Source organism: Canis aureus, chromosome 11, assembly GCF_053574225.1.
Source record: "Canis aureus isolate CA01 chromosome 11, VMU_Caureus_v.1.0, whole genome shotgun sequence".
Classification (NCBI taxonomy): Eukaryota; Metazoa; Chordata; class Mammalia; order Carnivora; family Canidae; genus Canis; species Canis aureus.
Window position 1 is genome coordinate 47,876,045 of NC_135621.1, and position 15,604 is coordinate 47,891,648.

Consider the following 15,604-nt stretch of genomic DNA (forward strand, 5'->3'; position numbering starts at 1 on the left):
TTTTTTTTTTTTTGGTGTGTCAAAAGTAGCTCTATTTTTTTTTTTTTTTTTTTTTTTAAGTAATCTCCACACCAAACATGGGGCTATGAGATCAAGAGTAGCACATTCCATTGATTGAGCCAACCAGGTAGCTCATAGCTACCCATAGCTCATCTTTTTAAAATTTACTCTTTAACATGTTATATATCCCATAGCTCATCTTTTTAAAATTTACTCTTTAACATGTTATACGCATGATGGCATATTAGCATCAAGGCACATTTGTAGAGCTTATAAATGTATATTTGTTAGAGGTATAAATTTAAAATTTTTTAATGATGGATATGCACCATCAAAAAAGCTTTGGAGAGCAACAAAAGCATTCTTTAGTTGGAGCTGTAGGCTGATGCCTTATGGGAATTTTGACATACTGTGGTAACATGGGGATACATGACAGGTGACAGAGCATAGGTTGGTGTGGATGGAGTGGAGACAGGATGTCTGGCAGTCACTCCCTTGGGAAGGACCCGAGAGCAGCATGGAGCAACATCAGGACATAGATAGAGCCTGGCAGTCAGATTGGCAAAGTCTTCATGCAAGTGGCCAGCACTGAGCACCCAGGACTGTTAGAGTTGGCAGTAATAACACAGGTGAAGCACCGGGCATATAGTGCACACTCAAAATATGATTGCTTTTATCAAAGCAAAAACATATTTCTTTACAACTCAGAGATCATTAGATAAACCAAAGGATCTAAGCAGTACAAGTATTCCGCTCCCGCTTCTTCATTTCTCTAATTCTATTTTGGCCATTTCTGTCATACTCTATTCTCAGATGATGGGTTTTTGTTTTTCTTTTTGTTTTCTCAGATGGTTTTTTTTTTTTTAAGATTTTATTTATTTATTTGAGAGAGAGTGAGTGAGAGAAAGAGAGAATAAGTGGGGAGAGGAGGAAAAGGAGATGCAGAAGCAGACTCCCTGCTGAGCAGGGAGCCTGATATGGGGCTCAATCCAGTCCGGGGGACCCTGGGATCATGGCCTAGCCAGAGGCAGATGCTTAACCAACCAAGCCACCCAGGCGTCCTTTTCAAATGGTTTTTAAGCAGTCAAAAATCCCTTAGTCTATATATTCATTTGACACTTTCTGCCCTTTGCTGTTTTATTAGGAGTTGTCCTCACTTCCCCTGATCTGCCTCTCATGGTGCTTGGGACAGTCTCCTGCTGGGGTGGTAGGAGCAACCTATCTGGAGCCTCCGGCAGCCTCCCAGAGCAGTGGCTCCACACAGCCTTGGATCCCATGTCCCATGGTAGCGGCAGCAGCCATCCACATGCAAGGAGTACTTCTGTGCAGGGCCCAGGGCCCAGCCTTCTGTTCACATGGGGCGACCTTCACTCCTCCTAACTTCACAGGGCAGGTGCCCCTGTCCCTGGGCCAAGGAGGCAAGCTAGGATCCAGCTGCACTCTTAATCCCCATACTGGTGCTGTGAGAACACGGCACAGACCCAAATGAGCAGGCCAACACCGTGAGGACCACCCTGGAGATCCCATCCCCCAGCCCCCTCAGAGCTGTCATTTGCTGGGCCTACCCCTTCGAAGTCTCTAGTTGGAACGCAACAATAACAGTAATTCAACTTCAGAATTGATCCTCATTTTAAAAACATATTATTGTCTGTTGTGATAATAAAAGTCGTTTCCTTGAAAATAATAGCTCATATTTCTAGAGAGTATGTGCCAGGCACTGAGCCCTGGGCCTTGCCTATCTCATTTAGTCACCATAGCAAAATCCTCCAAGTAGATACTATTATTTTCCCTTTTCACAGATAATCAGAGGGCTGGAAAGCCCCAGCTTCACCTGATGGCCCATAGTTTCCCGTATAGTGGGCTGGACCCTGGTTCCATCTCACTTCATCTTCTCTGTCTCGCTGTCTGTGCTCCAGCCTCACAGCCTGTTCTGCTCATCCCCCCTCCTGTGGCAGGGGTCTTTGGGAGTACAGGTTTCTCCTCCCTGGGTGGTGCCTTCCCTCCTCTCAGCAGCTCCCTGGCCGTTGTCTTCCTAACTCCATCTCTCCTCCTGGATTACTGATCCCCTCTGGCATTGCCTTGTCCAGGGAGATCTGCCCTGACCCTGCCCAACCCCATCCTCTGCTCCCACTTCCTTTCCATTCTTCATGGCTCTGGTCATAGTTGACGTGTGGATTCTTTCACTCATCTTTCCCATTTCACTGTGAGCTCCAGACTGCAGAGGCTGTGGCTTCACTTGTCTTTATTCTAAGTTCTCTTGAGTTCCTGGCAGCTACAGGAGCCAGTACACAGTAGGACTCTGGTGGTATTCCTTGAGTGTGTGGCTGAGTGTTGGAGAATGTGTGCTTTGCCCACAGCAAGACAGCAGCATCTTTTCCCACCAGCCCCTTGGATTCTATGCAGTCAGTTGACTATGGAACTGTGGGCGCAGGTGCCAGACTCTAGACGTGCTATCTGGTCCTCCAAGGTCAGAATTCTGGATCTACTGGCCCTGTGGGGACAGGCATGTGTGCATTACCCCAGCCCAGCCGGCATCTCCCTCATGTCCCTGCCTTCTGGAGCATTTGCCTCCTAACCTGCCTCTCTGTCCGACCACCTGTATGGCCAGGGTTGTATGGTGATGCTCCGTGGCTGCTTCTGAGGCAGCTCCTCCAACACCCTTAGGACAGTGCCTGGTAGGGACTCTTAAAGCTCTTGGGTGATTCTGATGTGCAGCCAGGCTGAGAAAGTGCCAAATTATGAGGACTTTGGCCAAATACATAAACCTTTTGCCATAACATGATGAGCACACTTTAACGTTTATCTTTTAGATCCTACTAGTCAAAAATCTTGGTGGCTCTCCTAGGACTCAGCCTCTAGCCACCAGTTTTCAGGGGCTGCCTTCTGTGGATTCCTCCCTACACCCATCCCACCCCAGTCATCTGCCAGAGCATGTGAGGGTGGGTCTCTGCTGTTCTGGAGCAAGGGCCATGGCTTTCATTAGCTCAGTAGTTTACCAGTGTGGCTGCATTTTAGAATCACTTGTTTTTGTTTTTGTTTTTAATTCTAGAGCCCCAAACTAGGCTTATTAAACCACAGTCACAGTGGGGTGGGGGCTGGAGGGGAAACCGTTGGCAGTAACTTCTGGAGCTGCTCCCTAAGAGATTCCAGAACGTGCAGACAAGTCTGAGAACCCCTGCATTTGGGTCTCAGCTGGGGCCTTGATCCAGAATACAGCAAATATCAAATCTCTTAGACTGTGGGGATGTGCTGCCCATGGTGCTATGTGTGAAGGGAGACTTTTTTCCCCCTGGTTCTTTCTTTTTCTTAAAGAAAGTTCTTGGTTTCTGTAGTTGTTGTTTAAAGAGAACACGAATGGGAGGGGCAGAAGGAGAGGGATACAGAATCCCAAGCAGACTCAGCACTGAGCATAGAGCCAGACTCTGGGCTTAGTCCCACAAGCCAGAGATCAGAGCTGAGCAGACACTCGACCAGCTGTGCCACCCAGCACCCCCAGGCACCCCCAGTTATTGCTTTTGGTTTTTTTTTTAAAGATCTTATTTATTTGAGAGAGAGAGAGCACAAGCAGGGTGGAGGGGCAGAGGGAGAGAGAGAAGCAGACTCCCTGCTAAGTCAGGAGTCCAACTCGGGTTTTGTTTTTTTTTTTTTAATAATTTATTCATGAGAATACACAGAGAGGAGAGAGAGAGAGGCAGAGACACATGCAGAGGGGGAAGCAGGCTCCATGCCGGGAGCCCAACGTGGGAATCGATCCCGGGACTCCAGGATCGTGCCCTGGGCCAAAGGCAGGGGCTAAACCGCTGAGCCACCCAGGGATCCTCCCCAACTCAGGTTTTGATCCCATAACACTGGGATCATGACCTGAGCTAAAGGCAGACACTTAACCAACTGTGCCACTCAGACACCCCTGTTTTTTGTTGTTTTGGAACAGTTTTAGGCTTATAGAATATTTGATCAGAAAGCAGTTCCCATATTATTCCCCACACCTGTCACCACCACCCCCCCACCACCCCCACACACCCCCACACACACACTAGTTTTTTCTACATCTTGCATTTGTATGGTGTATTTGTTAGGATTGATGAGGCACTATTGATACATTATCATAAACTGAAGACTATTATTTAAATTAGGGTTCACTCAGGAGCACCTGGTGGCTCAGTCAGTTGAGCATCTGACTCCTGATTTTTGTTCAGGTCATGATCTTGGATTCCTGGGACAGAGCCCTGAGTTGGGCTGCACACTCAGCAGGGAGTCTGCTTGAGAATTCTCTCTCCCTCTCCCTCTCCCTCTCCTTTTCTCTCTCTCTCAAATAAGTAAATAAATCTTTTAAAAATAGGGTTCGTTCTTTGTGTTGTACATTCTGTGGGTTTTGGTAAATGTAGGACGTGTTCATCATTGCCGTATCATACAGAATAGTTTCGCTGCTCTGAATATCCTCTCTGCTCCCCCTGTTCTTTCCACCTCCTCTCCAGCTCCTCTCCAGCCAAACCCCTGGTAACCCCTGATCTTTTTATGGTCTCTAGAGTTTGCCTTTTCTAGGATGTCATATGGTTGGAATTATACAGTATGTAGCCTTTTCAGACTGGCTCCTTTCACTTAGCAATATGTATTGGAGGTTTCTCCACATCTTTTTATGGCTTTGTAGTTTTTTCTTTTTGTCGCTCTATTTAATATTCCATTGTCTAGATGTACCACAGCTTGTTTGACCATTCACCTCCTGAAGGACATATTGTAGCTTCCAGTTTTTGATAATTATGAGTAAAGCTGCTGTAAACATTCATGTGCAGCTTTTTGTGTGGGCATACATTTTCAGTTAATTTGGGTTAATACCAAGGAGCACAATTGCTGGATTGTATGGTTAGAGTATATTTAGTTTTGTAACAAACCACCAGATTGTCTTCCAAAAGGGCTGTGTTGCATTTCCACCAGCAATGAATGAGAGTTCCCATTGCTCCACATCCCCATCGGTATTTGGTATCTTCTGTTTCATTTTATTCTAGAGATCAGGAATATTCCAGGAATCTCAGGTTCAGAAATCCAAAGTGAAAGAAAACCTGGTGGGCCATGCATTCAGGGACGTTACTGGGAAGCTCTTGGTTGAGTCTAAATCAGTCTCATATTCTTGCTTTTTAAAGGTGAGAGGGTAGTTTGCTACTTACTACCTTCCTGAGTCATACTGAGGGGGCCTTGCATCAGTAAAAATAACTCAATCGTGCATCTTGAGGTAGGAAAGTGAGGAAGTGGTTGCCTAGAGTTGAGACATGACAGCTGGGCCTCTGGCAGCCATCCTGGACCATGGGGTGATCTTGAAAAGGAGAGAATGGCGAGAATGGCAGAGTAGAAGACGGGTACCTAAGATCCTACAGATCAGTCAGGTCCCTGCACCAGTGAGGCCCACCTGCTTCCAGACTTTTTTGTCAGAGCGAAATAAAATTATAGCTTATTTAAGCCCAGGTAGGTTTTTTGTTTTGTTTTGGTCTTTTTGTTATTTGTAGCAGAACCTAGTTCTAGCAGCTATGGTAGTTCAGTGGTTTTGCACAACGCAAGTGTGTCCTACACACTGGGGGCTAGGAATGCTCAACAGTGTTAGGTGACACCAGGCAGTGGTGTGAGTTACAGAGGGCAGCAGAGAGGAGAGGTGGCCTGGGGACGGCATCACCTACCCTGTACACACTCTCACTCTCATGAATAAAAGGACCAGGGACTGACAGAGACTCTGGGTTGGGGGAGGGGAAGTTTCTAGGTGGGTGGTATATGTGGATGGGTGCTGTGTGTGTGTTTGTGTGTGTTGTAAGTATGGGTGGGATATGTGTGTGTGATATGTGTGTATGGATGAGTGTTGTGTGTGTCATGATATATGCAGTGTATGGGTTGTGGTATGTGGGTATATTTGTGTTGGATGAGTGGTTTCTGTGTCTGCGGTATGTGTGATGTGTGTACAGATGGATGGAATGTGTATAGTGTGGATGTGGTATAGGTATGGTTGCAGAAGTGTGTGGATGGCTAGTGTGTGTGTAGTATATGGTGTGCATGTATAGGTGTGTATGTATGTGGTGGTTGGTGCATTTTGTGGGTTTGTATGTGTGTATGAGTGTGTAATGGGTGGATATAGGGAGATGTGTGTGTGGTGGGTGGATATGGGGTGCATATGTTTGTGTGAGGGTGTGTATGTGGTGGTTGGGTATAGGGTAAATGTGTGTGTGGTGAGTAAATACAGGAGTGCGTGTATGTGTGTGTGTGTAGTAAGTAGATACAGGAGTGCATGTGTGTGTGTGGTGAGTGAACATGGGGGTGCATATATATGTGGGAGGGTGTGTGTGTGTGTGGTGGGATAGATATAGGGGTGCATGTATGTGTAGTGGGTGGATATAGGGGTGCATATGTGTGTGACTGTGTGTATGGTGGGTGGATATAGGGGTTCATGTGTGCGTGAGAGTGTGTGTGGTGGGTGGGTGTAGGGTGTGTGTGTGTGGGATGGTGTATGTGTGTGATGGGTGGATATAGGGGTGCGTATGTGTGCGGGAGTATGTGGCGGATGTAGGCTGGATTACAGCAAGGCAGGCAGGGGGTTGTAGGAGTGCCAGAAGAAGGGCCTTAGCTCAGGGTGAGCGGGTGGAAAGGGAAAGTGAAGGGGTCAGTGGGGTGGGTTGCATGGCCGAGAAGCAACTAAAGAAGACTGGAAAGGATGTGGGTAGAGCGGTCTGGAGAAGGAACCGGTGGGGGTGAGAGGCAAGAAGAATGAGTGGGTCAGAGCTTATCCAGGTCCTGGGCATGCAGTTGTCCGTGGTGAGAGGCCGCATCAGGGTCAGGAGAAGGCCAGCCTCCTTCCTGGGCTCACGCTATAGTTGGGACAGTGAGATATGCATGTTTTTAAAATATGGATTTAATGGAATTTTGTGTTTTTACCACATCCAAAGATCTCTCTGATGACATGATTCCATCCTCCTCAGACCAGTTGCTTCCTTGTCCTGTCTTCAGGATGGGTGTGGCATGGTCAGACCGGGTCCGAGGACCCAGAGAGGGTTCGACAGGACCAGCCCAAGAGGGTTGTTGGCTTCTCGTAGGATAGAAACCAAAGTGAGCCAGGAAGAAGTGAGAACGGAGTTTATCGAATAGTGTAATGAGAGAGGATTGCAGAGTGTGCGGGGGACCCAGAAAGGAAAGGGTCTGGGGTGAGCCTCTCCTTTGCTCAGGGTCTAGAGTTTTTGCTGAGGGTGGTACACAAGTACTCTCAGGCACCCAGGAACCAGTCAGAACAAGGACAAGCATCCAGGTGTCCTCCACTTTTGACAGAGTCACTTCTGTCCAAGGGCCAGGGTCTTGGCATCAAGATGCCTAACGTCAGGGGTCTGGAACATGTTCCCAACAACCCCACCCAGTCACTCCTTCCGTGTTATCTACTGGGCCAGGAAACTCCAAAGAAATTGTGAACCCCTTGGCCTTTACAGTTAGGACACATGTTATTTGTACTAGAAGGTGTGTTTGAGGTGGGGCTGCAGGTCCTAGCAAGAAACAGGGAGAGGAGCCAAAAGCCAAAAGCAGTCTCCTTGGAGTCCCCCCCCCCGCCCCCCCCCCCCCCCCCGTGTCCCTGTCTCAGGTGGGCCCCCCTCCCTCTTTCTGTAGTTATCCTCACGCCTCCAGGCCTTGCACCCCCCAGCACCTCAGGCGCATGGCTGGACCTCACACAGTGAGGAATGGCAGCCTGGCCTCAAAGTGCTCATGGGGCTTCTCCTGTGCGTAGCTGTTCCCTGCACCACCCTGACCACCTTTCTTCCCCACTGTCTGTACCACCTGGCTTCGTCTTGTGTGTTTGTTTTTCACATGTTTGGTCTGTTTCCCTGCTAAACCATCAGCTCTGTGAGACCAGGACTTTGTCTCTTTTGTTCACTGCTGGGCCCCCAGTGTTACAATGCTTGGTGTCCAGTTACTGTTTACTGAGCAAATAAAAAGTTTAAATAACTGGCTAAAGCTGATTGACTAAAGCCAGTGATATTGAGATGAGTGTAAATTTAAATACAAAAGTGCAGAGGCGCCTGGGTGGCTCAGTCAGTTAAGCATCTGCCTTTGGCTCAGTCAGATCCCAGGGTCCTGGGATGAAGCCCCACTCAGCAGGGTGTCTGCTTCTGAACCTCTCCCTCTCCCTGCCTCTTTCTCGTGGCGCGCACTCGCTCTCTCTCTCTCAAATAAAATCTTTAAGTAAATAAATTCAGGAGTGCAGAGGGAACAGTTAAGTCATCAAAATTGGGAGGATAAGAAATGGTAAAAGGGGCGCCTGGGTGACTCAATCGTTTAAGCAGTTAAGCGTCTGCCTCTTGGTCCTGATCTCATGGCTCAGGGGATGGAGCCCCATCTGGCTCCACGCTTGGGGGGGGGGGGGGGGAGTCTGCTTGGATATTCTCTCCCTCTCTCCCCCCACCCCATGCCTGTGCCCTCACTCTCAGCTTTTCTCTCAAATAAATCTTTTTTAAAAAATTTAAGATTTGGGATCCCTGGGTGGCGCAGCAGTTTAGCGCCTGCCTTTGGTTGGCCCAGGGCACGATCCTGGAGACCCGGGATCGAATCCCACGTCGGGCTCCCGGTGCATGGAGCCTGCTTCTCCCTCTGCCTGTGTCTCTGCCTCTCTCTCTCTCACTGTGTGCCTATCATAAATAAATAAAAATTTTAAAAAAATTTAAGATTTGTTGAAAAGAAAACCACATGCCCAAAATGGTGTCACTTAGGCCGAGTCACCAAACTGGGGCTTAATACCTAACCTAAGCGAGGTTTCAACCTCCCCCAGAAGTCTAAATCTGACAGGAATTTTCTGATAGGCACCAACAAGGTAATCTAACTGTATAATAAGCCCCCTGCCCTTCCCCCTAAGGGAAAGTGACCTTGCAGGGGACAGTCCTTTTCTTTTGCTAATAACTTCCTTGCCCCACCCTCCTTCCTATAAAAATCTTCCATTTTTTGTATAACTCCTTGAAGCTCCCCCTCTGCCTGCCAGATGAGGGGGCTGCCTGATTGATGAATCGCTTAATAAAGCCCATTTGATCCTTAAATTTACTTGGTTGGATTTTGTTCCTTAACAGATTGTAAACCTCCCCTAAGTTATGTCGTGAGTCCCACGCTCCAATTGGGATCTGGGCTCAGTCTGATGGGATGGTTGCTTGCTTTTCTTTAGGAACCAGCATCCCCCCATTAAGGCTGATGGGACATCTTCTCCTAGAGAACTGTGGCATCTCTAAGGTGGTGTCAAGAATCAGGACCCATGCAGATGGTTGGCCCCCAAGGGCAGCCACCCCAGAACATTCATTAACAGCTAGATTCGGGGCAGGGGCTGGGAAGGGAGAGAAACAGACCAGAGTCTTGTGGACCCTGTGCCCTGTCATCTAACTGCTAAGGCCCAGGATGGAACCTGGTGGGCGAGAACAGATGACAAAGGCCTACGGAGGGGAGCTGCTGGGGCCAGCAAGTCGAGCCGAGGAGGTTCTTGGGATGTGTGTGGTTTTCCCATTCCCTGAAAGTGGTGCCAGGAGAGCGGAGGCGGTGGTGTTACGTGAAGTAACGCTTCTTCTGAGGCACAGATGGAAAAGTCACTTTTATTTTAGGCCCAATGCTTTTCCTCCCCTACTTCCCCCAAAGCATCAGTTCCATCCCAGGAGAACCACCCAAAGGGACACTGTCAGATTCTCAGCCTCTAAACAGAGCCCAGGAGCTCAGGGCTGTTAGCACTGGCATTTAAAAAGGCACAGGGCCCCGATGCTCCCCTGGGGAATCACCTCAAACGACTGAGGTGTGGGTGTGGAAAAGTGGAGTTAGGGAGTTGGAGCTGGCAGCCTCAAGTCTGAGTTTTGTTCTGTGTCAGCTCTCCGGAAAACCCCCATTTGGGACAAACAGTGCTCAGGAAGAGCTGAGCGCATGGCCTAGTTATAGGCAGTGTTAATTATGGGCTCTCCCGCGCCTGTAGTCGCTTAACCAATTTCCAGCACTGTTGATTGGGCCTGATTTATCCCGAGGCATCCCAGGCGCCTTGCTCGGAAACTTCTCCTGCCACATTGGCCTGGGTCAAGCTGTGGTGTGGAGTAAGTGCTAGGTGGGGGCAAGGAGGGAGGACGGTGCCAGGCTCCAGGTTTGGAGCTGGTGGCACCTGCACTGCTGTCCCCAAGGGGCTTTTAAAGCAGCTGATGCACTGCACCGGCTGAAGAGGAAGCGTGAAGGTGGCCATGCACAGCACCTTTTGGGGTCCTAAGACTCCTGGCAGGCTGTCCTCACCCAGCTGGGCTTCCAGAGCCTCACCTCACCCTAGGCTGATTCTCTTTGCACAGGCATTCTCCCTCCCTGGAAAGTTCATTGGCCCGCCCACACATGCGTGCACCTACGTGCATAGTCCCCCAAAGGCCCTGGTAAACAGCTCTCCCTCTTTAGTGGAATCTCATTGTGTTTTGTAGACTTCATTCTTCTCAGCTGGTTTGTGAAGCGGGCAAGGGGTATCATTACTTTCACTTGTTAAGTTGCCTGAGAGGAAAAATAACAAACAAGAAAGGTTTTCCTCCTCCAAGAGTCTAATTACTTGTTGGGTAAGCCTCGACCCATATACGTTTCTAAAGAGAGACACCTGATGCCAACAGAGGCGATGTCCTTGGACAGGGTGCAGAGACCCTCTGCTGGCAGTTACCCCAGTTGGTGGCTCTGCAGCCATGCAAGACTGTTGCCAGAACTTCCAAGGAGTTTAGGATGCTGCGTTTCTTTCCTTGAGTAGCTGAACAGTCCATGCTCTCGAGCTTCTCTGCATTTGTCATTTCTGTGCCTTTGCTGGGTACATGATTTCTTTCCCGTTAACCATGCCCTATTCCTCAGCCCCCCTCCTCTGCCCTTCCCTGGCCCCAAGTGAATTTCTCCTTTGAGCAGACTCTGTACCTTTCACCTGCTTTGGTTTTGAATTCACTCTCCTGTATTTTTTTTATTTGCCTGGCTCCCCCCTCCCTCCTAGAGTGTGAGCTCCCTGAGGTCAAGGTCTCCAGCAGGCCACCTTTTTATCTTGGGCACCTAGCATGGTTCCAGCCCATGGAGGGATCCACTGAGGTGCGCCTTTCAGAGGAAACTTTCACCCCCAGAATGGCAAAGGGTTCAAGCATGTGCTACTAATGCGCTGCTAGCCCAGTTTCCAAGTTCTTGATCCTGACGCATCTGTCAAATTCAGCATTGTCAACAGTTCTTGACACTGCCAGATTATTTTATGGCTGGCCTTCAGTTTCCCTCTTACTCCGGTACTACTTGATCAGGTTTGTTTAGGGTTCTCTCCAGTCATTCATTCATTCTGCTTCCCCCCACATACCAGCCGCTTCTCCAGGCACTGGGTGTGCAGAGCTGCCCTGCCCTCGTGGAATTTACATTCTAATGGGGAGATGGGGATGAGAAGTGAGTAAATCAATCAATAAGATGACATAGAAGAATGACAGTGTGGAGGAATGGACCCCACCTCTTGGTGGGGTGTGGAGAGGTCACAACACAGAAGAGCAAGTGGGAGGGAGATGGTTGCATCCATCTCTGGGAAAAATGATCCTCCACATTGTTTTTTGTTTTTCTAGTTTCCTGGTTCTGAAAATGTCCTTAAGTAGTCCAATAGAAGAAAAGCCCGGAGTACATAGGGTTTTCCCTCCTTGTTGGTGAGGTCAGATTACCGTTCGGGTTTTGTCAAACTAGTCAAGAGACCATGGAATTTTGAACTCAAGCTGGCTGTGGAGATGTGTGCCAGGCTGCAGGGAGTGCCCTGGGCTGGAATGGTGGACCTGGGAACACCCAGATGTTGCTGCAAGGGCAGCATCGTCAAGTCAGCAGTAGGTTTCGAGCTGGCCTCAGCTGGTAGTGGTAAAGGGCCCAGGGCTGCTGCATTGTGCATCTTCTGCATCTTGCAGTTTTGGAGGCCTCTGGTTTAAGTCTCTTCATCTGGCTTAGCTCTGGGCAGCCCAGTGCCCCGACTGCTGCCTGATGGAACCAATCAGGGTGTCATCATCCCTGGGCCCTTGCAGTGCAAGGCGGCCAGAGCTTGAAGACAGGATAATGAACCATCAGGTTCACAAAGCTCCAGCGGATGTCTCAAAAACAACTGGTTGCTTGATTCCTCCAGAAAACACTTGTGGTGCCAGAAAATGCAGAAACTAAACCCCTTAGGCCAGGGGTTGTCACACCCAGGAGTATTCCCTCCTGTGGGAATAGTGAGCCTGTCTCCTTTGCCCTCCTTAACCGTCTGCCCTCCCTTGGCCTGACAGATGGAGACAAGCATTGGTGGTGCCCCTCGCTGCAGGAGGTCATGGAAGCATTTCACAGCCTGGGAGCCCACAGCCCCGCTCTGGGCCTGCAGGGCCTCTGCCAACACAGTGGGAGGTGAGTACTTCCCCTTCCTCACCATCCTTTATCTTTCGTTTGACAGTTGTGCATCTCACTTCAAGCCCAACAACTTGTATACATTAGATATGCGCAGGGTTTTCCGTATCTATTATACTTCAGTCAAAATGTTAAAACAAAAAGCAAAAAACAAAAAAAAAAAACCCAAAAAAGAGAGATGCATTCTTCTAAACATTTATTCATGCTAAAAAATATTAATTTAGGGGTGCCTTGGTGGCTCAGTCAGTTAAGTGTCTGTCTTCAGCTCAGGTCATGATCTTGGGGCCCTGGGATCAAGTTCCTCATCAGGCTCTCTGCCCCACAGGGAGTCTGCTTTTCTTTCTCTCTCTCCCTCTAGTCCTTCCACTTGTTCTTTCTCTCTCCCTCTCTCTCTCTCAAATAAATAAATCTTTTTTTTTTAAAGTATTAATTTAAAGTATTTCCTATTCTAGGGGGAGTGAGAGGAAGAAAAAAATCATAAGGTATTTCCTATTGTAAAAAGGTCATACCAATGTAATGGGCCATTTGTTGTACAAAAGCATTATTGCTTGTAGTATGCATCCTTAGAGCCATAAACATTTTTAAGTTAGAAAAAAAGAAAGATTTCCTGTGATTATTACATAAAATTTATGTGTATTTCACGGGGATTAAAAAAAAATTGCCAAACTCCAGCTCTAGCCCACATAGTGTAGCAGAGTCTGAGGGATTATAGAACAACTACATACAAGCACCCGTGGATATGAGTATCGTACCATAAATGGCTAATGTTCACATAAATGACCATGCTTTCAGCTTCAGGGGGATGGAAGAACCAAGCAGAGATGAGTCTTGCTGCTTTGGCTGATATCCGCTCCTGCCCCTTGGTGACTCAGAGCTCTCACTGCCGGCCTCTTTTAGGACCTGTCCCAATCTCTCTGGTCTACCTCCAAAGCTTCAATTTTGACCTATTACCTAATATCAGCTCATGGCCAGCAAGGCACAATTTCACATGTAATTTCCACAATGACCAGTCTTGTTTTGTGGGCACCCTCTTTATGCACTGGGCTGGGCTGGGTTAGGGGAGCTACTAATCTGCATACCCATTGTCCCTGCCCCCTAGGAGCAGAGCCATACAATACATAAATGACTATTGTTGGGTGGACAGTGACTAGGTCTGGGTTGTAAAAGTATTACATGTTATAAACTTGTTCTACAAATTATATTCAAACTCTTCCTTGATGATTCTTTGAGAAGACATTCAGGGTGTTTAGGGCCCTGGACAGCATTAGGTGGGATCCGGTTCCCACCATCCTGGTGACAACTTTGGCCCCAGGAGGCACAAGGACCCTCTCCCTTGCCATGGCAGGCAGGTGGGTGTTCCTACACAGGGAAGGCCAAAGCTTTCTTAAGAACCTGTTCCACGACTCTGTTTAGTAATCGTCTGCCAAACCAAACCAGACCAAACCACACTTGCTCTGCTATAAATACCCCACGCATGTGCCAGCCTGCCTCACTCCTGCCCTGCTGCCTTCCCGCCGAGTTCCATATCTGGTGTAATAAGCCACTTGCCTCTTCCCCAACACAGAGCTTCAATCACACCGCCTTCTAGAATGACTTGCGGAAAGGATTACATTTCGAAAAACAAATGCAGTTTGAAGATGGTTCTTGGGAGGCCTGTGGGGCTCAGGAGACCTATTTCTAACTGTTCTGATGAGCACCTGGTGTCCACCTAGAAAGTGAGAGGTGCCCTGGCAGACAGAAGCAGATAACTACCCAGCTGACTCTGCACCCTGCACAGGGCCGCTTTCTCCCCCACACTTCTCCCTTCCCCAGGATTTGATGGCTTCCTGCTCCTAATGCTTCCAGGCAAATCCATCCTCTCTGGAGGCCACAGGGTGCAGGTGGGCATTAGAACTATGGCTGTTTAAATCTGCCACCCTCAAAATACTTGGAATCACAAACCCTAGCATGCAGACTTCTAGCGTGACCAGGCAGTTAGCCCCGGGGTAAGAGGAAGGACTCAGAACTGGCCCAGAGGATCTGGCCGATGGCTTTAGGGGTAATTTTCTTGTGATGGCCCTGTAAGGACAGCTGGGACAACCTCCCTAGCCACTAGCCTGGGGAGATTTTTAGCTTTTTCCGCCTGAACACAGCTTCCTTTTGAAAAGCACAGACACATCTTGAAACCCCTCCAGTGGCCTTCCTGAAATGTGGGGCAGCAGAGATGCTCGAGTGGGTTACCTGGACTGCTGGCTGGCTGCTGCAGTTGGGTAAACTCTGGGAGTCATAGGTTTGAAAGAGAGCTCTTCTAGACTATTTAGGAAGTACTGTGAAGATTCTGACATCTCTTCCACCAAGGATATGGCTCCTTCATAAACACATGGGCCACAAGAGGAACATCAGGACAGGCTGTCTTCTCCCCACTGTCTTCCTTGTCCTGTTCCTGACCAGGCTTAAGTTCATCCCATGCCAATTGGCTCCATGCCACCCATTGCTCTGTTAACTTCCAGGGATGCCCTGATCTGGGGCTCCCTGACAGAACAGATGCTCTGGGGGCTCCTCCAGGGCACTAACAGAGCCCTCCTATTGCCCAAGGCTGGAAATAAGGGGTTAGGGTATCTCTGCACGTGACCCCACAACTGGACCATCTTTTTAGTATCTATAAGAAAGACAAGTCTTTTAGCATTTGTTCTTAATCTCAGATTTCCTTGAAACCCATCACCATCCTATCAAATGGTTCAAGATTTCCTTTCAGAAAAAATGGTTCAAGGGATCCCTGGGTGGCGCAGCGGTTTGGCGCCTGCCTTTGGCCCAGGGCGTGATCCTGGAGACCCGGGATCGAATCCCACGTCAGGCTCCCGGTGCATGGAGCCTGCTTCTCCCTCTGCCTATGTCTCTGCCTCTCTCTCTCTCTCTCTGTGTGACTATCATAAAGAAAAAAAAAAAAAAAAATGGTTCAAGATCCTGTGGCTGGATCACGTGCTGTCCACCTTGTTGCAAACACGGTAGCCCTCTGCCCAGTGATGAGGCTGGGGAGGGAAGAATCAGGAGGATCTGTGGGGTCAAATGGGCAGAAGAGGGACCAGAGTGTGAAGACAGACCAGGAAGCAGAGCAAGAGGTTGAGGAGGGCTTGTGCCACACGGCTACTCAGACACTCTCCATCATGTGCCCCAGTCTCACCTGGGAAGGCAGGGGAGGTCCTTGGTCACCAACAGCTGGTCTAATAAGGTTGCTCCCAGGTTACAAAGCCCAGCT

General features: G+C 48.8%; 1 protein-coding gene across 5 annotated transcripts in view; it reads left to right on the forward strand.

The window, feature by feature from the left end:
• The window catches only part of FAM178B (family with sequence similarity 178 member B), a 107,162-nt gene that overhangs the window by 50,051 nt on the left and 41,507 nt on the right, over positions 1 to 15,604 (forward strand). For all 5 annotated transcript variants that reach the window (XM_077915159.1, XM_077915161.1, XM_077915160.1 and 2 more), the window contains one exon: positions 12,255 to 12,369. In XM_077915159.1, coding sequence (XP_077771285.1) covers positions 12,255 to 12,369 — 115 coding nt within the window. The remainder of the gene's footprint in view (positions 1 to 12,254; positions 12,370 to 15,604) is intronic.